This window comes from Macaca nemestrina, chromosome 11 (genome assembly GCF_043159975.1).
Source record: "Macaca nemestrina isolate mMacNem1 chromosome 11, mMacNem.hap1, whole genome shotgun sequence".
In the NCBI taxonomy this organism is placed as follows: Eukaryota; Metazoa; Chordata; class Mammalia; order Primates; family Cercopithecidae; genus Macaca; species Macaca nemestrina.
The window spans coordinates 20124252-20150742 of record NC_092135.1 but is presented as its reverse complement, the minus strand read 5'-3'; the positions used below and the strand labels follow the sequence as shown (position 1 = coordinate 20150742).

General features: G+C 36.4%; 1 protein-coding gene across 7 annotated transcripts in view; it reads right to left on the bottom strand.

Moving 5' to 3' along the window:
• Nucleotides 1–4382: 4382 nt before the first annotated feature.
• Nucleotides 4383–26491, bottom strand: part of LOC105492552 (cyclin T2) — a 38103-nt gene continuing 15994 nt past the window's right edge. The window contains exons 3-10 of one of the 7 annotated variants that reach the window (XM_011759765.3): nt 24592–24720; nt 22524–22584; nt 18910–18972; nt 15441–15486; nt 13685–13848; nt 8826–8896; nt 7150–8299; nt 4383–7048 (exon numbers count right to left, since the gene is read on the bottom strand). In XM_011759765.3, coding sequence (XP_011758067.2) covers nt 6981–7048; nt 7150–8299; nt 8826–8896; nt 13685–13848; nt 15441–15486; nt 18910–18972; nt 22524–22584; nt 24592–24720 — 1752 coding nt within the window. In that variant the 3' untranslated portion in view covers nt 4383–6980. Of the gene's footprint in view, nt 8300–8825; nt 8897–13684; nt 13849–15121; nt 15487–15607; nt 18973–22523; nt 22585–24591; nt 24721–26491 lie in introns of those variants that run through there. The other 6 variants (XM_011759767.3, XM_024796246.2, XM_011759764.3 and 3 more) reach the window with 6 other exon arrangements.

The window sequence follows — 26491 nt, the reverse complement described above, 5'->3', positions numbered from 1 at the left end:
ATATGCCATTACACTGTCAAGTTTATAGAGGATAGTGCTTTTTCCTACTGACAGGACATGACATTATGAAAATCCATGGCTGAATTCATCCATAAGGCAGTCACTAACAGGCTGACGTGAAAGATGAAAGAAAACTGGCCTCCTCAACTGTGTCTGAACATTTGAAAGGTCTAAGTAAGATTCTTAATTTCATGGCAATACAATAAAAATCTTTTATCAGTGAGGCCCTACATTGTATTGGGAGGTGGTGTTGAGGGGAAGGAATAGGCAGGCCATATGCTACAGTTAAAATAAAAACATACAATTTATTATATTGAAAAGTGCAGGGGGCAGGGGTGAAGGAATACACAAATGAACTTGGATGAGTTTGGTTAGATTGAATTACTTGCTTTGTAAAGTTAAAACCCATCCAATTTATTATGATAATAGAACAAGCCCTTACTGATGTCAGTACCAGTGAGACAAATCTCTTAACTGTGATACAAAAAGTATTTGTTACATTTAGGCTGAAAATGTTTTATTTTTAATTTTTAAAAATTATTATTGTTTTGAGATAGAGTCTTGCTCTGTTGCCTAGGCTGGAGTGCAATGGCGCTATCTCGGCTCACTGCAACCTCTGCCTCCCAGGCTCTAGAGATTCTCTCCTGCCTCAGCCTCCTGAGTAGCTGGGACTATAGGCACGCACTGCAATGCCTGGCTAAATTTTATTTTTTAGTAGAGATGGGGTTTCACCATGTTATCCAGGCTGCTCTCGAACTCCTGACCTCAGGTGACCCCTGCCTTGGCCTCCCGAAGTGCTGGGATTACAGGCGTTAGCCACCGCGCCCAGCCTGAAAATGTATTTTAAAAGTGATTTTTCTATCCTAATTCTACTTTATCAAAGTTATTGCAATTAGCTTGCATTTTCTTTCACGTGGAAGGTGCAGGGAAATTGCTGGGAAGGGGAGGGAAGTTGGCGAGCGGCCTTATTAAAGAACAGCTTATGTTTAAATATTTTTGAAGGGGCCGGGCGTGGTGGCTCACACCTGTAATCTTAGCACTTTTGCAGGCAAAGGTGGGCGGACTGCTTGAACCTAGGAGTTTGAGACCATCCTGGGCAACATGCTAAAACTCCATTCTACCAAAAAAAAAAAAAAAAAAAAAAAAAAAAAACCACAAAACCAAAAACCCAACCCAAAATTAGTCAGGCACATGGTGGCACATGCCTGTAGTCCCAGCTACTCAGGAGGCTGAGGTTGGCTGATCACTTGAGCCTGGGGGGCAGAGGCTACAGTAAGCCAAAAATCACACCACTGTACTGCAGCTTGGGTGACAGTGAGACCTTGTCTCAAAAAATAAAAAATTTTCAGTAGGTAATTCCCCTTCCAGATAATTGCAATTATTTGTGCTTTTTATGGGAGTGATGCAAGAGGTTAGACAAGAAAATCTTAAAACAGAAATCAGAATGAACAATTTAAGAGAATTCTGGACACAGCAGGAATGCAGTATTTAATATGTTCCAGTTATACACCTGGATTGGCCTTCATCATTCCATCCAGTATCCCAAATCTACCCCTCTATTAGGATTCTCTTTAATGCTATTCTATCTAGCTTTCCTTGACAATCCAAGCCTTACACAACTCTATGACGAACAGGTACGACTACTAACACTTTATAGGGAAGAAAATCAAAGCATGAGATCAAGTAATTCACCCAGTCATTCTGTTATTAAATGGTAGGGCTGAGACTACAGCATGGACCATCTAATCCCAGAGCCTGCACTCCTGAATGATACATGAAATTACTTGGATAAAGGGTCAATTATACTAGAGATCTCACATTTCCCAGGGACTGAAAGTTACTTCTGTTGTTGTCAAGGAGTCTCACTTTGTCTCCAAGGCTGGAGTGCAGTGGCACGATCTTGGGCTCACTGCAACCTCTGCCTCCTGGGTTCAAGCGATTCTCTTGCCTCAGCCTCCCAACTAGCTGGGATCACAGGCACGCGCCACCACACCCGGCTAAGTTTCGTATTTTTAGTACAGACAGGGTTTCACCATGTTGACCAGGCTGGTCTGAATTCCTGACCTCAGGTGATCCGCCCGCCTTGGCCTCCCAAAGTGCTGGGATTACAGGCGTGAGCCACTGCGCCACACCTGCAAGTTACTTCTGATTCACATCAAGACATGTTAGAGCCTTGGATTTATGTTGTCAATAAACACATTTTATTAGTTCCTTGTATGGATAAGAAGCTTAAAGTCAATGACTAATTCATGCCATATACACATATTCCTGTTTTAGATTTTCTATTAGCAAACATCCTATTCAATTGTTGGGAGTTTTGAGTACATTCAGAAAATGAAACCCCACAATCACTGTTTACAACAAATGAGTACATATGAATTTTTTCTAATAAAATGAAGCTGCTTAAAAAACAAAACATGCCTTAAAAATAAGAATGTACTCATCACTTACTAAGAATGTACTCGTTATTAAACAATAGGCAAATCAAACAAGCTACTAAAGCGGCAATGCTCGGGATTTTGAGTTTCCGCCCCATACTTGAAAATAAAGGAAATCAGACGGCCCTCAAACCTTTGAGATAAATGGATTCCACAGTGAAGTTCAGTTGCCTGTATGAGAAGAGAATTACTCCTAGCCATTCAATCTTCGATGCATCTTATCAACCTACTTAAGCAATCTGTCAGGCAGAATAGGTAACAGTAAACTACAGAAAGGTGCCACAGAGGCAAAAACTGGCTGTGCCCAAATCGACACTGCAGAGCAGAAAATGAATGTATGGTATTAGGCCTAAAACATTTTGAGCTCTTCAGTCCCACTGGCAAGATGTATTAAAGATAGATGCTCCAGGGAAACTAACAAAACAAGCAACCTTTTGATTTCAGCTTCCATATATGTCAGCTTACAGCGATTAGGTTGCTCACTGATTTCTGATATTAACGTATCAGAATGTGATTCTCAAATTAGTATCATAGCTTGGTACCCAAGGTCAGAGAATGTGCTGCTTTTCCAATGCAAAAATTCCTGTCTAAATAAGCCCATCTTAGGGCGCATGAAATTAGCACCTACTGTCCCGTCAACTCATTTAATTCAAGTGTGAGATTTGTTGATCCCTCATCTGGGTAAAGGTAGTCAGTGAATCCTACTGCCTCCCAAGACAGCCTCTGAGGCAGTAATCAGGTTAGAAATACTGAATCCATGATTCTTCCTAACAAGAGCCTCCAAATATTCTCAGCAAAGACATCCTAAATTTAAGCAGGTATGCTTTTCATTTGGATAAAATTGGAAATCGTGTAATATCTTGAGAAAGGTTTTCCTAAGATGTTATCACATTAAAAAAGTCCCCATGTCTATAGTAAATGCAAAACCCTGAAATATCTAATCAACTAACTGTACTCATGAAGTGCATAACATTCATGCAGCTATAAGCAGTGGTTTATTTCTAAGGTTGCCTAAGGAATACAAGTCAGCAATTTAAGTTCTCAAATATAAAGGAAAATGTGCTTGAAACCTTTTAAGGCAAGGGTATTTGGTACTAACAAAAACATTTCATATTGGTTCTCTGAAAGAGCCCTCAAGTAGTCATTTCTAGTTCAAAGAGGATAGGCCAAAAAAGTTAGGTATTCTACGTAATATTAATACAATCTGTTGCTACAAAGTAATACAAGCAGCTACTCATGACATTCAAGAAACCATACATCATGTTAGAAATTTCTTTTAGATGACTCTGAATAAGAACTTTAACCAGAACGAATCTGCACAGAGGAAGACCAAGGTGCACATTTAATTGCTTTCAAAGATAAATCTATGGCTGACAACAGGACTTTTTTGGTATTTACATACCTGCAATTAAGAAACTGTGAGGTTTTACCACTACAGACTACTACTGCCTGTTAAGTAGGCCTCTTAAGAATGTTTCAGTGAACAAATCACCCCTTTGCTTTGGTTCTGAAAATATCTATTTTGAAATAGCTAAGGCAAATATTTAGAGGGACACAGTTCAATATTGGAAAACTAGCTGGAAGAGGTAGAAGTAAAGCCTTTCTTTGCAACGTGCTTCTGTGTAAAGGTAACAAATCAGTCATCTAGGGAAAACACAACTTAAAAATGACTCACTCTTTTAAAGGACGTTCAAAGATAATGCTTTTTAATATTTCAAATATTTTTTTTTAAATCTCATCAAAAATGTTATCACCTTAACAGTACTTTGCACATGTGGAATTTCATACCTAAATTTGGTTCTATTTTGGTTTATTTATGGCTACTTGCAAGAGTCACAGTAATAATGTCCACTCATCAGAGTCTTTTTCTTTGGTAGAGCCTAGTGGGACCAGGCAGATGAACTGTTACGCAAATGAGATGGATAAAACAAATTCATGATAGTATGAATTATAAGGGTTTCTGTTTAATGGAAATAAAACTTAAAAAGGATTCCATATTTATTCCCATTGTTATTCTGGAAGCTTAATATCCTGTTCAGGGGTTAAGGAGTTTGAATAGCTCACACAATCCTGTAAAAATGACAACTGGCTGCCCTTTAATAAATAAAGTCATTGTAAAGAATTACATTTACAGAGTGAAAAGTGAATACATAGCATTTCAAATTCAATTTTGGAAGTACTAATAAGTACTGACCCATAACAATATACACTAGCTATCTTTTTAACTGTCCATCATTAGCACCAATGAAGATTCAATAAAATTACCTTTATTCCCACATCTCAAAACAATTCTGCAAATTCTTAGTGAAGTTTAACTATAGTCACAGACCTTAAATATTCACATTGTTATCTATGTCTACTGAAAATAAGTTCACTACTTTTCTGGATATTCTTTACAAAATCTTATTAAAATTCCTGGTATTATCACCCCCAATTATACAGTAGCACAACCACCTTATGTAGTTTTTACATGATAGCTCTTGTAGAGGTTTCACATCTAAATTATCAAGAAAGCCCTTCCCTCCCTCATCTTGCACTCGCTTAATTCTATACTAGTCCTTGGATTATGTACCACTGTAAAAGTATAACTGTATCAAAATTACCATGTTTATGGATACAATATTATGCCATACAGAGCAACAAAGTTACATATAATGACAAAGATCACTAAAGTTATGCAAGACAAGAACAAATGTTAGGACATGCTACCTAGGCACAGTCCCTACAAAGAGGCTCCTAAGTACCCCAAGTTCAAATAACATTGACAAAATAAAGAACAATTATCTTTAAAAATTATAAAGCTATTAGATAATTGCTAAATAAAGGTAGAGCACAAGATTAAACTCTAATATTTACAAACTGCAACATACTTGGGTAAAATTACAATTGTGCACATATCAGTGGCTTTGTAACAAAAATACAGAAAAAAAAAATTGTTTTCAGTTCAACAAGAGGTTGAATCCAATCAATCTCAAATATACTCAACTCAAAGATTTACCACAGAATAAATTCAAGATTAGCTGATAAACAAGAGCCATATTACTGGTGTTTAGGACAAAATCTAAACAAGTTAAAATCCAATGTTTGATCAGAAGTCAGATGACTGTGCAAACTTTACCTCAACAGAAATACACTGAGATGTGCAAACAAATGTAAAACCTCCACTAGTGGTTTGCCTAGGAGGCTGACCTCTTCTTTCTTACAGAGCTTCCTGATAACCATAACTATAAATACAGGTACAATGCACAGTCAGGAATCTTTTCTTTTTTATTTATTGTTAGAATATAAAAGAATTGAGAGAGCATAGGTTTCATTTCATTTTTATAAGGAAGACTACATTTACCTGAAAAAGAAATATGGCATCACACACAAACACGCTTCAGGGAAGGAGTATATTTAAGAATGTGGTGTCATTCTGAATGCTAAAGGAAAAGTGATCCCTGTTTACTGCTAAAATATGTAGTGTAAAATTCTTTAAAGGAAACAACTCACTAAGTCTCTACTAGGTAAGTTATTGTGAATTTAGTTTTCAAATCACAGTAATCCACATAACCATTATTAACAGCTCTGTTTCATAGAACTGCAACAAGCCAACAAACATTTAAATGCACTTCACATCAAGAGTATGTAAACTTTATTTTTCCTCTTCAAGCCTTCAGAAAGTTAGGGGCTATTTCAGCAGCCAATCTGGTCAGAACCTCTGAAGGCAAAATTTCAGTGCCTCACAGTGTACGTGACCATCTGTGGCACTGCATACACATCTGGTAGTGAAGTGTCCCCTAGCAGTGGCTTCCAGTAAGGCCTAGAGTTTAAGGTTAACGTAAAAAAGTGCCACCTTTGTTTTAGATTAGTGATGGACTCTGACAAGATAAAATAAAGTTATTCTGTATATTGTTATACTTACAAGCAGCTCCAATCCTGAGTATTTATGGTAATATCTAAACATACAAAAATGTATGTACATTTTTCTCCACTTTCTTGTAAACAGTTGTCAGTATACTGTTTTATCCCTTTATCTTTGAAACATGCAAATCATACATACAAGTATAAATACACAAAAGAAAACAATTTACACTCATTCAAAAGCCAAGCAATAACAAAAAATAGCTACAGTATTCAAATCATAAATAATGAATGCTTGAGGCATCTTATATTCCTAGAAGCAGCCAGCCATTCATCCTAATGTTCTTAGCTGCAATTGTAGAAATACTGAGTTTTGCACCTTCCATGCTTTTACAGTATTTATAACACTATCATATGTGGAGATAAAGACTTGTTTACTATAATCTCTTCTTTTCAGAATGAAGAATAAAGCAGCACTTACAAATATTGAAGCAGTGGCAGCAACAGCAGGGGTTACCACTGCTAGATCAGAAGGAATTTTTCCATTCTAACAATTTTTAAATTAAAAAATTAAAGGAAAAATTGACCTAAACAAATTATTACATGTTCATTCCTTGGGCACTTAACAGCGAGTCCAGCATGTCGAATGTGTCTTTGTAGTCCATATGCTGGCTGCTTGTACTGTACTCGTGATTGGCATCAGGACCGTTGGTCTCCACTGGCTTCTTGTCCAGTTTCACGAGGGTGCTGAGATGTCCGTAGCCCACCTGGTATGTGACAGGGGGAGGAGGGGGTAAGGGATGGTTAAAAACAGAGTTGTGAGAGGATATATACTGCTTAACAGAGGAGGAAGAACTAGATGAACTACCTGAACTTTTGGAACTTTTGCTCATTTTGGAGTGGTGGTTGTGAGATGCATCATTGACATGCAGCCTCTTCCTTGAAGAGCTGGAGCTAGAGGAAATGCCATCACTGCTCAGGCCAACAGGACTCCTCAGAACAGTGGGTGGTATTCCGTCGGCACTGTGTTTACTGCCACCACTGCTGCTGCCACTATGCGAGTGGGAATGCTTGTGGCTGCTGGTGTGGTGGCGGCTTGAAGGATGCTCCTTGTGCTTCTCCTTATGGTCTCTGCTAATATGTGGGCTTGAATGCTTGCTCTTCCCACTGCCTTCATCAGAAGAGCTGTGTCTTTCTGAAGAGGAAACTTTTATTTTCATTTTCAGTTCTTCTTTACTGGCGCTTTTATCAGTGGGTGGTATTGGAATCCGTAATTTCAGTGATCCACTCTTTTCCTTTTTATCTGCCATGTATTTTTCAGTATTTGCAATGGGTATTTTCATTTTAATGGGAGAAGTAACAGAACTGCTGCTGGCTGCCTGTGACTGCCCTTGTTTGTGCTGCTGTTCTACCTGGGCAGCTATATAATGATCCCTTACATCAAGATCAAGAGTTTCTAGTTTACGCTTTTCTCTATATTTGTCTAAAGACATTTTCTGAGGAATTATTCCTGGAGTAGCAGAAATTGGCCCATGGTGTTTACTGCTCCCTGCTTTATGAGTATATTCTTGCTTAACAGAAGAATGATCTGAAATTTTGTCAGGTCTGTGATGTAATCCTGAATGCAGTGATATAGAAGGTCCCTGCTGGAAGTTGATGTTGTACTGGCTACCAGACAAAGATGTCTCCTGTTTCTGTGAATATATCTGCTCTGTCCTTGCTGAGTCTTGATGTTGAGGCCATTCCTGGTGTGATGACAAACCGTATGAAGTACTTGGCATTCCTGTTGCTAGCACTGACAAATTATCAGATGTATGGCTGTCTTGAACAGAAATATTTCCTGAATTTAGAGGTACTGGTGCAGGGAATGCTGATGTAGATGGTTTCTGAAAACTTGGGTTTGTAGGCACACCAGTGACACTATCTACTAAAATGGAATTCTGGACCAAAGATGAACCAAGAAGTGGTGTCTCTGATACCTGTCCATCTACTTTTGGTTTCCTAGCCGCCTGATTAGCCTAGTAAAATAAAACACAGAAGAAGCAGTGATATAGAAAAATAATTTAATGCAAATTTCTTGTCTTATAAAAGTTATACATTAAAAACATTATATATTAAACATATGGAAATAAAATGACCTGGGGTTCAAGGTTTTAATGTTGCTAGTAAATAAGTGCCTTATTTAGAGGTATAAAAGAAAGCTATGAAAAACTGAAAACACCAATTTTAGAATCAGATACAAGTTAAATCCTAGCCCAGCACTTGAGAAAGTAATTTAACTTGTCTAGGCTTCAGTTTCCCCATTTGTAAAATGAAGAGGATACTTTCGTCATAATCACTGCGAAAAATTTTTTAAAAGTATAATGTACTTTAGCAAAGTCTACTGGACTCAGTAATTGAATATGTGAGTATATGTAACTTGAGACACGCTGAATTATTCAGGAATACGGCAAAGATTATTAAACCACAAAAATTCAAACTGGTTAGCTATGTAAATGTTACATAAAAGACTGAAATTCTGTTAAACCCTGTCAATTCTCTTACCCTCCAGTTTCGAATCTTCTTCAACCTATTAGGCGTTTTCTCCAATATTTGTAGAAACTCATGTGTTAGCTCTAAAAATAAAATTTAAATTTGAAACTTAGAAGGTGCCTTTAGGATTTAAACTTCTCTTAAGTGGGCAGTATTAAAAAGGAACGCTAGGAGTTCATCTACTTCACTTTTACCCTCCTATTCAATCCTCAGCATATACAGAAGTACACACAACTCTCAACCGGCATTTTCAAAGCTGAATCCTTTTGTAACGATTACTTTCCCTCCTGATTTTACTTGCTTAATTAGAATCTCTGGAAAATCTAGTAGCATTAAAAATAATCCCCCCCACCAATAAAAAAATCTTCATTAGGCAAACAACACAGTAATTTTTGTTGCAGGCAAGATCTATCAATAGATTCTTTAAAATTAGTGGACAAAAATTGGAGGAAAAAGGTTATTTGTAAAATCCCAACGTATCTTCCCCATGAAATGCACTAATTACAAAGAGAAAAAAAATAGTGACTTTAAAGTACAGAAACCACTTTAAGTGTACCACTGTAACCAAGTGATCACGGTTGTCATTACCAGTTTTTGTACCCCTTGATATGATGCACCAAACAAGACCCAACCTACTTCTACGGTATTCTTGCTCAAAATACGTAACTTCAACATAATAATGAGAAATCATCAGACAAACCCTAACTAAGGAACACTGTATAAAATGACCATTATTCTTCTAAGTGTCAGTGTTATGAAAGACAAGGAAAGACTGAAGAACTGTCACAGACTGGAGAAGACTTGAAGGGACATGTCAACTAAATGGAACATGGGATCCTACAACAGGAAAAAATATGGAATAGTGAATAAAATATGTGCTTTAGTTAACAGTATTGTACCAATGTTAACTTCCTAGTTTTGATAATCATATATTGTTATGTAAGATGTCAGTATCAGGAGAAGCTGAAGGGTATACAGGGAACTATGCAATATTTTGAGTTTCTTTCTTTCTTTCTTTCTTTCTTTCTTTTTAAATAATAGAGACAGGGTCTCACTATGTTGACCAGGCTGGTCTCAAACTCCTGGCCTCAAGTGATCCTCCCATCTTGGCCTCCCAAAGTGCTGGGATCACTGGTGTGAGCCACCACGCCCAGACTTTTTTTTTAAAAAGGAAAATCCCTCCAACTATACTCATACTTCTTAGGAATCAACACTATTAATATATTAGCAAACTATCTTGGTTGTAATTTTTTCTATCAATTTTCTTAAAATTTTGATTACAATGAAATGACCCACTTTTCCATAGTAGTGTGGTTTTGATGAACTATAGTTTCATTCCCCCAAAATAATGTCATTAATAGTTACTGGCCACTCTCAAATATTCACCAGTCAAATACATTAGAATACCACATAATATTAATAATGCCAATTCAACTTCAATACTGGGGGAACCTCTATTAGTAGAGACTACAGGTTCATTTTGTAATAGCAAGCTTCTTTGTAAACTATTCTAAGCCAATGTTAAGATTGACAATTCAGACAAGCTATAATTTAACCATTAATCTTTCAAGATGTAATTTCCTTGACAATGTTATGACTAGTCCCTGCTAAAGTCTCATGAGCTTTTCCATCCAGTTTGGATGAAAAAAAACCCTAATGCCCAGACCTTCACTTCCTCATTTGAAAAGAAAAAGAAAAAAAAAAAAAGACTATTTTTCTACTTTTGGGTCCAACATTACCAAAATTGTTTTGACTCAATTTCTGTAACAACTTGGTTGTAAAACATTAAATACACTTCAAGTTCTGGTCCAAAATCTGGTACACAAAATGTAAGCTTTGTTTTTCTTAAGTATCCTACTGTATTAAATTTTATAGCAGAAGAACAAAAGAATCTGTTAAATAATCCATTAATGTAATTAATTAGCTATATGCACAAAAATCACAGTATGTGCCTAAAATAGAGGCCCTTCTCTCTCAAAGCTACTGTCTAAGCCAATGTTCTTTTCTGGAACATAGTTGTTAAGTGATTTCAGTAAGTAATAATACTAGTATCACTGCACTCTTAAGATTCAGATAAACCTTCATGTCGTTTTATTTTTTTCCAGAGAGGGTTTCCTCTGTTGCCCAGGCTGGAGTGCACTGGCGTTATCACAGCTCACTACAACCTTGACTTCCCAGGCTCAGGTGATCCTCCCACCTTAGCCTCCACAGTAGCTGGGTCTATAGGAGTGCGCCACCACACCCAGTTTGTGTGTGTGTGTGTGTGTGTGTTTTGTATTTTTAGTAGAAACGGGGTTTTGCCATGTTGCTCAGGCTGGGCTCAAACTCCTGTGCTCAAGATATGTGAGTGACTGCACCCGGCCACATCTTCATGTCTTAAATTTTGAATTGCCTTTTTGTGACTGACACAGAAAAAAAAGGGCTGCAAAACATGGTGAAAGTCTTAACGTATCAGGTCTCCAAGATTCTTATTCAACTGCTCTCCAAATTAATAAACTTTACCTTTTTCAGAATGGAAATGAGGTAGCTCCTGCTGTGTCAAAAAAACCCCACATAAACCACAACCTAACCTCTGACCTAAAGTCAGGATAAAAGGCAGATTACTTTTTTGTGATCTTTTTACTTCAGCACCAGGTATATAAACTATTTTTGTTAAGATTATGCCTACTGGCCAGGCGTGGTGGTTCAAGCCTGTAATCCCAGCACTTTGAGGCCGAGGTGGGTGGATCATGAAGTCAGGAGTTCAAGACCAGCCTGGCCAACATGGTGAAACCCCGCCTCTACTAAAAATACAAAAATTAGCCAGGCGTGGTGGCACACACCTGTAATCCCAGCTACTCAGGAGGCTGAGGCAACTAATTGTTTGAACCCAGGAGGCGGAGCTTGTGGTGAGCTGAGATTGCGCCACTGCACTCTAGCCTGGGCGACTGAGCGAGACTCTGTCTCAAAAAAAGAAGAAAAAAAAAAAAGATTTTGCCTACTTAATCTTAATCTAGTGACTATTAAACTAAAACAATGATCTAGATAACCTGATTTTCAAGCTATAGAACAGATAAGCCCTCACTGAGTTTTAGATGTCATTTCAACTCATTGAAGATTTCCTTTCCTCTGGATAAACTCAGAAAAAGCCTCTAACAATTTAAGAAAAACATTATAATCATGCAGCAATAATACAGCATGAGACATATATTCTGGGATAATTTTTTCCAGGTGGAGAACAAAATAGAAAATAAAGGGATGAAACAAAGAAGCATATTTCACAAATAAGAATAGGCAAACTATGGATAATTGGCCAAACATGGCTGGTCATTTATTTTTGTCAACAAAGTTTTATTGGAACGCAGCCACACACAATCAGTTACAAACTGCCCTATGGCTGCTTTCCGGCTGCAATGGTATAGTCGTATAGTTGCAACAGAGACCTTATGGTCCACAAACTCTAAAATAGTGTTACTCTTTGCAGATCCCTATCTTAAAGAAACACTTCAAGCAGGGCATGGAGGCTCAAAAACCTGTTATCTCAGCCCTTTGGGAGGCTAAGACAGGTGGACTGCAAAACCCCGTCTCTACTAAAAATACAAAAATTATCTGGGCGTGGTGGCATGCGCCTGTGGTCCCAGCTCCTTGGGAGGCTGAGGCACAAGAATCGCTTGAACCCAGGAGGCAGAGGGTTGCAGGGAGCCCAGATTGCACCACTGCTCTCCAGCTTGGGGGGCAGAGTATCTTGTCTCAAAAAACAAAACAAAACAAGGCCAGGCACAGTGGCTCAAGCCTGTAATCCCAGCACTTTGGGAGGACAAGGGTGGCAGATCATCTGAGGTGAGGAGTTTGAGACCAGCCTGGCCAACATAGTGAAACCCCATCTCTACTAAAAATACAAAAACTAGTTGAGTGTGGTGGCTCGTGCCTGCAGTCCCAGCGACTTGGGAGGCTGAGGCAGGAGAATTGCTTGAACTCGGGAGGCAGAGGTTGCAGTGAGCTGAAACTGCACCACTGCACTCTGTCGCCTCGGCAACGGAGTGAGACTGACTCAAAAAAAAAAAAAAAAGTGTTATCTGTTTTCTTTCTGAAATCTACAGTACGTGGTTAAAATGCCCTAATCCCAAGAATCTGCCATTTCTGGCCAGCTTCTTTTACTTCTCAACCAGAGGAATTTCTCATCAAAACATCCCCAAAATTCCATGCTCCTAATTAACAGAACACATACGCACAATTTCTCCTTGTGTATTCATATTTAACAATGTAAGGCAACAATGGTAATACAGAGCAAGAAACACAATCTCCTGAAAATCCCTTTAGTTTACTGCTTCACGGTTAACACTCAACTTTCAGTATACACATTTAAAACTCAACAGAATTAGTATACTTTAAATCACTATTCTTATCTTGTCAGCTTATGGAATTCTAAACCTTATCTATTTATTTTTTAAGTCCTAAAAAAGCTTTAGATATCTGGTGGTAGTTAATATATACCCAGGCTAGAGTAGAGCAGTGCCTTCAAGGCTTACTGCAGCCTTGACTTCCCGTGCTCAAGCGATCACCCCGCCTCAGCCTCCCAAGTAGCTGAGACTACAGGCGTGCACCACCATATCCAGTCAATTTTTAACATTTTTTTGTAGAGACAGGGTCTATGTTGCCCAGCCTGGTCTTGAACCTCTGGGCTCAAGTGATCCTCCTGCCTCAGCCTCCCACAGTGCTGGGATTACAGGTATGAGCACAGCTTCCAGATTCAATTCTTTTTTTCTTTAGGCTGATGAATTCTTGTTTTCATTCTGTTCATTTGATAGCGCACTGACACTTTCTATTGTCAATTCAGACAACTGCCAACTTAGATAAATCCAAATTGTTAAAAATGTATTTTCTCTACTTACCATCTAATAATTCTAGAGTAACTGTAGGATCCACATATTCCCACCAATGCTTTCCATCAGTTGATACAGGGATCTCCCAATTGGACCATTTGCAAGCCAAATGAATGCATACACATGCTATCACTGTTGGTTTGTACTGAAGACAGAAGGTTGTAAGATGCAGACTGTTGCAGAGCAGGTTTGAAAATGGAGAGCCATAAAAATTCAAGTATGTAAAACAAAGAAAAACATTTACCAGTAAGATTAGAGCAAAATTTAAACTCTATCTTTAAGTCTAGAGTATAAAACCTTATTAAATTAAAAGCTAAGTTATAAAATTCTAGTACTAAAAAATCTACATATAATGAACATTTCCCCTCACTCCCAACAGTATATTACTACTACTAATATATTAATATTTAAAATTTGTTTTTACATCTAAAATTGAAGTATTTTATAAAAGGAGAAGAGGATAGTATATTTGCAATAATCACTATATAGATAACACTGTAAATTTTTTGTGGTATTTTTCTTTTGTAATGTCATGGTAAATATGTAAATGTAAAAATAAAGACTATTTGTAAAACTGACAAAGTAATTTCAATGTCACAATAATCAGGGATTATCCCATCTGATGTGGCTTAATAAGCATTTGCTTTCTTTAGTGAAGCAGAGAGAATTAAACACATATCTATGTAAACCTATGCCTTGTTTTTCGGCAAAGCCACAAAGGAAACTTACCTTTTGCCAAACAGCTTCAAGGCTCAATGTTATTAAATACTGCAAAAATACTACCTTTCTCCTTCCACTATATGCCAAATATGGGGCATGTTAATATGTGTCACAGCTGATCTTTTCTAACCAAAGTTTCAAATTTAAGTCTTTTTATGTTGTTGTTCAGAATTACTGGGGATAGAGGTTAAATCCCAACAACAGATATTTGAGAAAATATAGCAGTATTTGCCAATCCGAAACTGTAAATAAAACTTATCAGTGTCACAAGAAATTAGGGACCCTACAAAGCTGGCGTGGTCCCTTCTCCCCAATGATCCACTCAAAAAAACAAATTTAAATCATTAATAAAATAAATACAGAACAGAATTATATATTAAAGGCTCCTTAAAACTATTCTTCCAGTTCAGTTTCAATGATGGAAATGTTATCTGATCAGCCATAAACGCATACCATTTTTTAGTCTACATAAACTGAAAAGGAAGGTTTTTTTGTTTAAAAAAAAAAAGAAAAATTGTGTTTATGCAAATCCAGGCATGGATAGGACTTGACTACTTTTAACTTGCTACTAGTGGGTATTCTCTGGAAAAAAATTTCAAATTACATAAATTTTATTTATTAAAAAAACTTTAATTAGAGTATTTTAAAGTTAAGACTGGATCAACGTGAAATTTTAAAAATTGTCATTTAACTATAATTGTAAACTGGAAATAGCTTTATACTTACCAAGTTGCTCGAATTTCTACGTTAAGTTTAGCTCTTTGTAATCTTTAGCTGCTATTCAGGCTACCAATTTTAGACTTATGCACTCACAAATCGAGAATATGTCATCAGAAAGCACCACTACACTTCACATTGTGCATTTAACCCCTCTGTGCCCAAAGTCCCTTGTACAATACACCGCAAAGCAAACAGGAAGGTACCACCACAGTAGATGGTCCAGTCTCCTGTTGCAACAAGGGTAAGAGACACATTGAGGGGGCCCTGCATTAAAGGAAGCTATAGTGTGCTACAACAGTGCAACAAAGAGGGTCAGGATAACAACCTGTTGGTAGCCATGAAATAGGATGTCTGTGCCAAATCCTTGCTTGCTGTAAGAAAAGAAAAAAAAAAACGAAGACAATACTATCAGCTTTAACGTGCTACCATCAAAAAGTTCTCAACACAACAAAAACTTCAAAGATTTGTACACAAAAAGTAAATTTTACTTACTACTTACAAATATCACAAGAGCGCCATCATTTTCTATACTACTGAAAATCTTCAACAACATTCACTCAAATGTTTCTTGCTATCCCCCAAAGATCTGAGAAACAAGCCGATTTGCTTTTAGCTAGCCAGTTACAAGGGCTAAACTTGTTACTAAGTTAAGCATCTAGTCAGCTAAAAGTTGCAATAAAGCATTCTCCTGGATTTAAAAAAAAAAGAAGAAGAAGAAGAAAAGATTTTGAAGTCTAATACAAAATACAAAGAGTTGCCTGCCAGACTTAATCCTCAGTCATATTTAAGTTGGCTTAAATACTTCCATCAAAACAAAACAAAACAAAACAAACCCCCACCCCACAAAACACAGAGCACGAACTGCTCAGTTTTTCATCATGCTATTAAGCATCAACAGAGAATAAACCTAGAAACAGCATACGGGTATAGACACAGGAGGCTCCACTGTAATTTATTTCAAATTACAGAATGTAATTAAAGACAAACTTAGGAAAGATACAGGTATTCTAGGGAGGATCAGAATGCTTCAACACTGGTCCCCAACAGAAAGGCAATTTTTAATCAGCTTAAGACACTGAAGTTTTCCCTCCCCTTATTCTGCCTCTTAGTCTTCCCAACAGGGATGCCCTTGTTATCATTTCCCTTTTTCCCAATTACATCCACAATCACTGACACACCTTTCCCCTTTGCTCACCTAGGATCAGTTTATCTCAACTCCACCCCTCTAACAGTCCTCAAATTTCTTCCCCCCTCCCCTATTTTTTATTCATGGCACCTGTAATCCCTGCTGCCCCATGTGGATCATCAACATAAAGGTTTTACAAAAGGGACTGGGGTTTAGCAGAGTTGTGCTAAGGAAGAGTGTCAAAGCATCAGATGTCTTGGAGGCAGTGTGACTTTCCTGGTGGGGAGGGAAGGAGAAATCACAGAAGTGAAGGTCCCTGTAAAATGACATTAGCCAGTTCTGCAGCAAAGTAGCATAATATCAACTTTCTCATCTCCAGAGGGGGGAAAAAGACTTCACAGAAATCAAATTTATTTTCCCCTCCCCCCCGAATAAAAATACGTAGAGAAGGAAAAAATAATAATTAAAAAATGCCATTAGCAATTTTCACCTAGGGATGTATCTAAATTCAGTGATCTAGAAACAGTCACTGTGCAATAGAGAAGAATAGAGGGGAAATGCTGTTAGCTGAAAGTTGTAAAAGAGTAAAGGAAAAAAAAAAAAGACACTAAAACATGAAAGAATACTTTTAAAATGGAGTGATATATATTCTATCGTTACCTGAAATGTTAGTCAGACAAAATGACATTAAACATATACATGGTTTGTACTCAAAGAATCAGTCACATTTTAACATTAACAACAACAAATAATCTGGTCTAAATATTTTGTTTTGGATATATCAAATTTGTAGTTTTTGTAAATGTTTTAAAAGTTACTACTTCATTTTTCAAGTAAACTGACTTCATGTCTCTCTAGAATTTTTAGTTGTAGGAGAACATGTACAAAAAATATTAATCTCTGATAAACAATTTAAAGTTGACTCAAATTTCACAACAGTAACCTGAAAATCCAATTTCCTAAGTTAATATTCATAAGTAATATTTTTAAACATATACTTCCTTCGACTAATGTTAGGCTCTCAATTTAAAGCAAATTATATGGCTACAATGCTTATAAAGTTTAGCTTACCCTTTTTCAAGTTTTTTAAAAAAACTAACCCTTTTTTCTTAATTCAACATCTACAACTAGTTATGTATACAATTCTATGCTATACTGTAATATTGACATGAAAATGTGCTATAAAACACACTGATATAACCACGAAGAACAGGAACCACAGTTAAATATGCTCTAGCTTACAAATGATAATGTATGCTACTACAAAAAATACAAATTGAATTTTCAGACGTCCACTTCCTAATGATACTATCAGACAATTTTTAAAAAATTGTAGCCACTAACATAATAAATCATTAGGTACAAAATGAATTCAATTTAAAATGAATAAAATGTGAGAATACTTAGATAAATACTAAAAACACAAGACTTTCAAAAGTCTTACTCATTTTGTTTAGGATAAATCTAAAAAAGCTTGGTAGTAAATGAATGAAACTGCAAAATTCTATTTTCAAAAAGGAAGTAACAGAAAATGGCACACTACAGGTCCCAAGTGGCTGCTATGAATACATTAACACTTGAAATGGAAACAGGAAAGTAGAAGTAAGAAGCAGAACAACATGCAACTGTGTAAAAAATGTTTCTAGGGACACAACAGATATATAGGATTTATTCAGGAGTAGAAAAATGCTGTATCAGATACTACTAGATACTTTACAAGCAGTAAAGCAATACTTTTAAAAAGTACTCCTGTTTATAAACAAGAGGCTTAACAGGCACATCACAAACTATATTTTTTATGCCCTATAATTATTTCTCCATTACACATAAAAAGGAAATCACTTTTAGTAATGTCAAAGACCCTCGAAAAATACATTGAATCAATTTTAGTTTGCCCAAACGAATATGGGCAAAACACTTCCCCCCAAAAAATAACTTTTTGAGATAGGGTCTAACTCTTGTTGCCCAAGGTGGAGTGCAGGGGCATGATCTGGGCTCACTGCAACCTCAGACTCCTGGGCTCAAGTCATCCTCCCACCTCAGCCTACTGAATAGTTGAGACTACAGGCGTGTGCCACCAAACCAGCTAATTTTTGTGTTTTTTGTAGAGATGCGGTTTCATCATGTTGCCCAGGCTGGTCTCGAACTCCTGAGCTCAAGCAATCGGCCTGCCTCAGCCTCCCAAAGGGCTGGGATTACAGGTGGGAGCCACCATACTGACAAATCTTTTAACAAAGGCAATTTTTATCTGAAAGGCCTGAGATTGGCCTCAAAATTCTTCAACTATTATCACTTTTCAAAAAGTCAAAGTTTGACACAAACCTAAAATTAATATTGTTTTCTGGACCTATGCACTATTGGCCCACACCTGACTGAGAGAGCTCAATGGGGGATGGATAGAGTACTAATACTTGGAAGCCCTCCAAAGTTTTAGTGAAATGAGATTCTTACCTATGTTTAAAGGAAGCTAACATACCAGGTAGAATCACAAGTAGAAGTAGATGAATAGGCAGATGTAGAGCACTAAAAAGTAATGCTTAAAAAATGACATTTCCCCCTACTTTTAATGCAACCTAACAAAAGGATAGAACAACAAAATAGCACCCAAATCAATTATAGATAATAAAAAGCATTAATACTTATCTTAAAAGTTTTAAGGATCACCTACCTCTTACTAACTGGGTACATTTCACCACATCTGTGTGTGGGTGTTCAATGGTGATCTCAAAACCTGAAATGATAAGCACTTTTTTTTCCAATCACTTACCACTACAATACTTGCCTGAGAAATGCCATAAACATATATTCTTCATTATTAGGAAAAATCCAAAATTAAAGTTTCTCATCACTGACATTCTCATTATTTTTCCAATGACAAGATATAATTTTTCAAATACAATGTCTCAATTATGAAAATAAAGTTAAAAGACCAAGGGTAAATTTGTTTGAAATTCTGAATTATAAATGATTTGGGATTATCTTAAAGTTAAAAACAAATTAAACTACTGGCAAATACAATTGTTAAGCTGGTCCCACAATTTAAGGACGGAATTCAACTACGTAACATCTTTCTTAATATTCCAAGCTTTCTTTCAGAAGACATGAAAAGCACATTTTTCATAAACATTAACTGTTGGGCCACAGTGGCAGAAATGAGCTTTTAAATGATATGGCACTCTAGATCAAAGGGTTTCAACCAGTTATCTTATAACTATACTTCATTAATAATTAAAATCATATGACAAACAAACCCTAGAGGTCTCATGACTGCTTAAACTACTGTTTCTAATACGAAAGATGAAATGTTTAAAAGCTTTCAACGTGCAATCAACCCTTAGGTGTGGCAGGATTTCTGTTTTTATTAAAAGTGAAGATCACACTTGGTTGTCTTCAGAAGCAGTAAGTAAATAAAATCCTAACAAATGGGTAACCAGATTTATAAAGTTGTTGTGTGGTCTATATATAGTTCTACTGCAATTAAATATGCAAAATACTTTAAATAAAGCCACAGAGGCATATCTTCTAAATTCTAATGTTCCCCTTAAAATACCGTCTCATTCTCTGTGCCTAAGAATATGTCATAAACAATATGGATATTACATTATGATTTTATATAATAATTGCATTATATAATGATTTAAAATTTTTCATTTTCAATTTTTTACCTAAATGAAATTTATATAATTTTGTAAAGTAAAACAATAACATGGTAAATCATTGGATTTGCAAGAAATAAAACCCTCACTTTTTTGGCATCTTTTCATTTTATAGAAACTTCAAAGAATTTACAGTTGACCTTTGAAAAACGCAGGGCCTAGGGGTGCCAATCACCACACAGTTGAAAATCCACGTACTCTCCTAAGACTTAACTATCGTTGACCAGAACCTGCTTACCGTTGAAGCCTTACTGGTAACATAAACAGTTAATCAACACATATTTTGCATACGTATCATATACTGTATTTTTGCAACATAGTAAGCTAAAGAAACTATTAAGAAAATCATAAGGAAGAAAAAATGTATTTACTAGTATTAAGTGAAAGTGGATCATCATAAAGGTCTTCATAGTAGGCCAAGGAAGAAGAGGGGTTGGTCTCACTGTCTCAGGTTGGAAGACACAAAAGGGGAGGCAAGAGAGGCAGGCAACACGTGGTGTAACTTTACAGAAATATACCATAATTTCTGTCTTTTGCTGGCATTAAATTCTCTGGCTTTAGATCCTTCACCTTCCCTTTGCTTTAAGCTTCTCTCCAATCATATTAGAGTCCATAGGTATACCCTTCTTATAGCAATCCTGCATTCACATAAAAGCTGCATTTTCAATATGAGATAAAGTGCAAGGTTTTTGTGCCTGCTTGTATAGCTGCAGGGATGGCTTCAAAAATGTCTTTTTCTTCTTTCACACTGAACCTTACACTGGATTCATTTATTTTGAAATGGTGGGCAACTGTAGCTACAGACCTCAATCTACAATACATATCAAACAATTCAACTTTTTTTTGGTAACATCACAACTTTTATCTGCTTCTTGGGAGCACTTCTGGCATCACTTGAGGCACCCTGTATGGGTCCCATGGTGTTAAGTTTCCAGTATTGCACTAAATACGGTAAAAATACGCCAGAACTTCTTTTACTGCAATATGTAACTTACTGGAGAGACAAACTGTTCAGAGATAACAAGTGTCACACAGCATTTTAAGTGGATACTCATAACATGTGAGCTCATTGCAATAGCAACAGGAGGTGGCTACAAAATTATCACAGTAGTACAGTTATGTATGTATTAAAGTTAATTTTATGTACCTTTACATTTGTTTACATTTTCTCTTAACTGCGAATACAGCCACGTATGCTCTGTGCTTGTGTGCCTAAGTTTTTAAAATTTTTATCTTTTAAAAATAGATTTATGTATATTTTATGGCAGTAAATATTAAAATAGACTAATATCTATATATATTTTATGCATCCATGACATATCCAACTTTTTCTTAATTTTTTCAATATTTCTAGGCTACAGTTCACCTACAAGCTTTTCAAATTGTTGCAAATTTCCAATTTTCCAGTATTATTTATTGAAAAAAATCCATGTGGACCAATGGAGTTCAAACCTGTGCTGTTTGAGGGTCAACTGTATATGTATTTCACACAAGCTAGTTTTATAATGAAGAGTCTGTCACAATGGGAAGTTGTGACTGATTTATCACACTTCTATGCAACATCTGGGAATGGAATAATAAATTTAAAAAATGACAAATTCACGATATGACTCAGATACTATTCCACGGCCACAGAATGGAGGTATGAGAGGTAAAGGAACTTTTGCCCAAGTTTACAAAGCAAATCAGAGGCCTACAGATTTTAACTCGGATCTCCCCAAAGCCCATGTTCTTCCTACCACATCCTAGTGGGTTCTTCCAGAAGTAATGTATGACTTTTGATAAGCCATCACTTTCTTAGGCCTCAATTTCAGTAAATTGAGTAAGGTGAATGAGAGTAAATGAACTTGCATACAAAGATACACTTTTAAAAAAGGACGACCAACATTTAAATAATTACTATGTCACATTAAAAATCCTGATAGGCTGGGCGCGGTGGCACATGCCTATAATCCCAGCACTTTGGGAGGGCAAGGTGGGCGGATTGCCTGAGCTCAAGAGTTCGCGACCAGCCTGGGCAACATGGTGAAACCCCGTCTCTACTAAATTACAGAAAAATAACTGGCGTGGCAGTATGTGCCTGTAGTCCCAGCTACTCGGGAGACTGAGGCAGGAGAATTGCTTGAACCCAGGAGGCAGAGGTTGCAGTGAGCCGAGATTGCACCACTGCACTCCAGCCTGGGTGAGAGCGAGACTCCGTCTTAAATAAATAAATAACTAAATAAAAATAAAAAGGCGATATACTCATAAAATACTGACTGGAAGCTCAAGGAGAACAAGGATTGCTGTGTAGGTTTGTATACATCACAATCATATGAAACAGCCCTAAAGGACCATTTTACTCTCCAGTGCAAATCCAGAGTGAAGCATAGTACTTCGTACTTCAACTACCGGAAAACCTAAGAAATCATACTGTAGGGTATGTTTACCATTCAATTTAATTATGCCAAATGAAATTAAATTCTAGAAAAGTAACTTCCTTATAACCAGGCAACGTTATTCTGGTCTAAAACCTGTTTTAAAGTAACTTTCTTCAATAATACAATTATTTCAGAAATCTTTTCACTTATTTAGAATGCTTTAGGGAAGTACACACAAAAAGCCATTATCTGATGTAAGTACATACCTAGAGTTTGTAGCATTATGGTTTCAAGTATAACCAGTTCTTGAGTCTGTTGAAGGTAAGCCTGTCAGATAAAAATATTATCAAATTGATTAAAATAAAAGTAACATTACTAGACTACATGACTGTTACATCTTGTGAGAATTACAGGTTGATTACAAAAGAACCACAGTAGTTTGAAAATATGGAGAAAATAAATTGAGGGTGACAGAGAAAACCTGTATTCTGTGGCAAGCCTAAACTGAATTACTTTCTGTAACAGGAAACAAACAGCAAAAAACAAGAAACTAAACAATATGAAAGGGGGCAATTTAATTGAAAAAAGGAGATGTGCACAGTCTGTAAAGTGAAACAACCTAGGCATTGGTGCTTCAAGAGATATTAAAGACAGGAAGTCCAAGTCAATTAAAAACATCAAACTCAAACCTGCCTTTAACTCAAACCTGGCTTACAAACTCACTCTAGGACATTTCATGTGGTAATTCCTCAAAAATCACAGTAAGTCAGTGAGTTAATTTTAGAATTAACTTCCCTGCCACCTTAGAAATTATCAAACATACCAAAATAATGTATCTCATACCTATGGGGACATAAATACCAGAGAACCTCCTTACTCAATTTCAAGAAATTTTATCTACTACAATTACTCTGGAAATAAAGGATATGAAAAATTTACTGCTGTCCTATTCTGAAATCATGACAATTGAACAAAGTGATAAGGAAATACTGTATTACCGGTATGAATATACCTATATTCATTTTTGTAAGGACATATTGCTAAAGTCAGAGAGTAAAAGTATCTTTCATTTTATTTATGCTCTATTTTGAAAGGTCATTGGGCTGACTTTTAGAACACAATTTCTATTATTTAAACGTACCCCAAGAAATAGTTCTGAATTTGTACAGTTAATAGAAACTGTAGGAATTATCATTAAATAATGACAAACTATTATTTAATGGCTACATTAATAGTTTACTCCCTTAAAGCCAACATCTATGATAAAACTTGCCATTAATAAAATCAGATATAGTTCCACTGAAGCTTAAATTAATCTGGACTTTGAATTAACATAATCTGTTAGTCATCCAATAGGTAAAGGTTCCTGATTAAGTAACTCGGGATGCTAGAAAAAAAATTTTTTTTTTGAGACTTTTTTTGCTCTTGTTGCCTAGGCTAGAGTGCAATGGTGTGATCTCGGTTCACTGCAACCTCTGCCTCCTGGGTTTAAGCGATTCCCCTGCCTCAGCCTCCCAAGTAGCTGGGATTACAGGCATGCGCCACCACGCCTCGCTAATTTTGTATTTTTAGTAGAGACAGGGTTTCTCCATATTGGTCAGGCTGGTCTCAAACTCCCGACCTCAGGTGATCTGCCTGCCTCGGCCTCCCAAAGTGCTGGGATTACAGGCATGAGCCATTGCGCCTGGCCGAAAATTTTTAAAGGGCCACAATTCTAACTTCCATCTTAAGATGTCAGAAAAATTTAAAATAGTTCTTTCAAATAAGGTCTATTACAATGTTGATGATAAAGTTGTCTGGAAAGTAACATTACTCTAGGAAAATTAAAATACTAAAAAAACGCTGCTCATGAAAGCATAGCAAAATGCAGCTTTATGTATCAGAGATAAGTAGCAGTACATGCATTTAAAAAGGAACAATACTTTAAAAAGACTACTCATTTAGGGGTAAATTCAGAAGATTTTCTGTTCCTTCATCTGTTGACAAATTAAGGGGTTATTTATAATCTGGTCTCAAATACAGCTTCCAGTGGAGGTGATAGGGCTTACCCTCTACATGTATCATAACTGAACAACAAAATGTGAAACAAAAGTATCTTTGAATCAACAAAGCATCTGGAATCAAAGCCTTCTATAATTCAGAATGACATCCAAATTCATGAACATACGTGAAATGTTTTTCTGCCAGACTGCTTCCTGGCATTGCATTCCTAAGATGTAATAAAATAAGCAGCATTTGGAAGGCAACACTAATTGAACTGTATTTTTGTTAGGCCTACATTATGAAAAAGTTTCAAATTTACAAAGAAAAATAAAAAATCCAGTATTTACATACATCACATTTAGTATCCAGCAGTGGCTCTAGAGGATGAAGACAAGCATGTGCTACTTTGATAACATGTTCAAGTTTTCGAGCCTGTTCTTCCACTTTTGCAGCCAAAAATAATGCAGTAGACGATATTATCTGCAGAAAAGAGAAAACTCTGGTGATTTGAAAACAAATACATTTCAAAAACTCTGTTTTCTTTTTTTTTTTTTGAGGTGGAGGTTTGCTCTTGTTGCCCAGGCTGGAGTGCAGAGGTATGATCTCGGCTCACTGAAAGCTCTGCCTCCTGGGTTCAAGCAATTCTCCTGCCTCAGCCTCCGGAGTAGCTGGGATTACAGGCGTGCACCACCACACAGGCTAATTTTTGTATTTTTAGTATTTTTGTATTCACCATGTCGGCCAGGCTGGTCTCGAACTCTTGAGCTCAGGTGATCCACCTGCCTCAGCCTCCCAAAGTGGTGGGATTACAGGTGTGATGGTCACCGCACCTAGCCCAAACCCTCTATTTTCTAAGGGGGGAAGCGTGCAAGGAGGGAATGCAGTATTAATAGTATGAACTGTGAGCTGGGTATGACAAGATTGATGTAATAGTTTTAATAAAGTTATTCATTAAATAGAACTAATCTATAAAATGTTTTATTCGTTTTGCACATAGAACAAAGGGGAAAAGGGAAAAGACATACTAAATAAGTTGACTGAACATACTAAAAATGCTAAAGAGAAAGTTTAAATAATATTAATTTGCACATTGTGGAGGCAAAGAAAATAACTCAAGCAAAAAGATGATGCTATACACGAAAAAAAAAAAAAGATGAAAAGCAGATCAAGTATACCCACTATTCTTTCTAGGCACAAAGTCACCATTTTCTAGTACTCTTTTAAATCAAGCAATGATTCATTGTGTGGCTTTAACTGCCTGCCTTTATTAGCTTCACTATCTTGTTGAAGGAACAGAAAAAGCACCGAGAGGGCAAAATAAGGAGGATTCTGAACATAAAACTGTTACTTAATTATCTCTATTACTACTTAACTATAGTAATAATGAAAGCAGCTACACCACCAGGGTATAAGCATGTAATATAAACCAATAGTAGAAACTTTGCCAATCAGAGATCCAGAAATTAGCTTTTTTTTTTTTTTTTTTTTTTTTTAGCTTAGTAAATTAGGTCTTTGGGACAGAAGTATAAGAACACAAACACTACAAAGATATTGACTAAGAGAAACATCAAGTCTGAATATGTACCCCAAAAGCTAATAATAAACCAAGTTAACTGTGGACTTCTTAGAAAATAGGCATAAAATAAACTCAAATAATATTTTAAGATTACATTCAAGAAATTTCCCATGAGAAGACAATTTCTAAATGTCAAGATTTGAGTACCCATTTTTCAAGAGATGAACATCTGAGCCTCACTGTGCCTTGGGGGGGGGGGGGTCAACAATTACTGTACAGAAACAATGCTAAACTGGAGGTGAAGAAAATTTCTGATAGAGGGACAGTGGATCCTTCCGGTATGAGGTCTTTTTAAATGTAATATGAAACTTAATCACTGGATTTAGGATCTGAAAAGGATCTTTCTAGTTCAACTGCATTTGCAGATGTGTAAATGAAGTAAAAATGACTTCAAGAAGTTTTCCTTCTGCTATATCTTTAAAACAGATGTAAAAAAGAGTTTGGCTCCCAAAAACCAGAAATAATGTTACCTTAAAACGAATGAATAATTTTAATTTGAACTTTCAACTTATTTCTTCCTTTTAAAATGACAACAAGGACAGGCTTAGAAAAACTGAGAATGCTCAAAAGAGTAATTTAGTCTGGAAGTAGCTTGAACACACAACAGAGTTCTTTATTTGTGTTCCTAGTATTTAGCACTATGTGGCTGTGGTTCAATTTGTTGAATGAATGAGA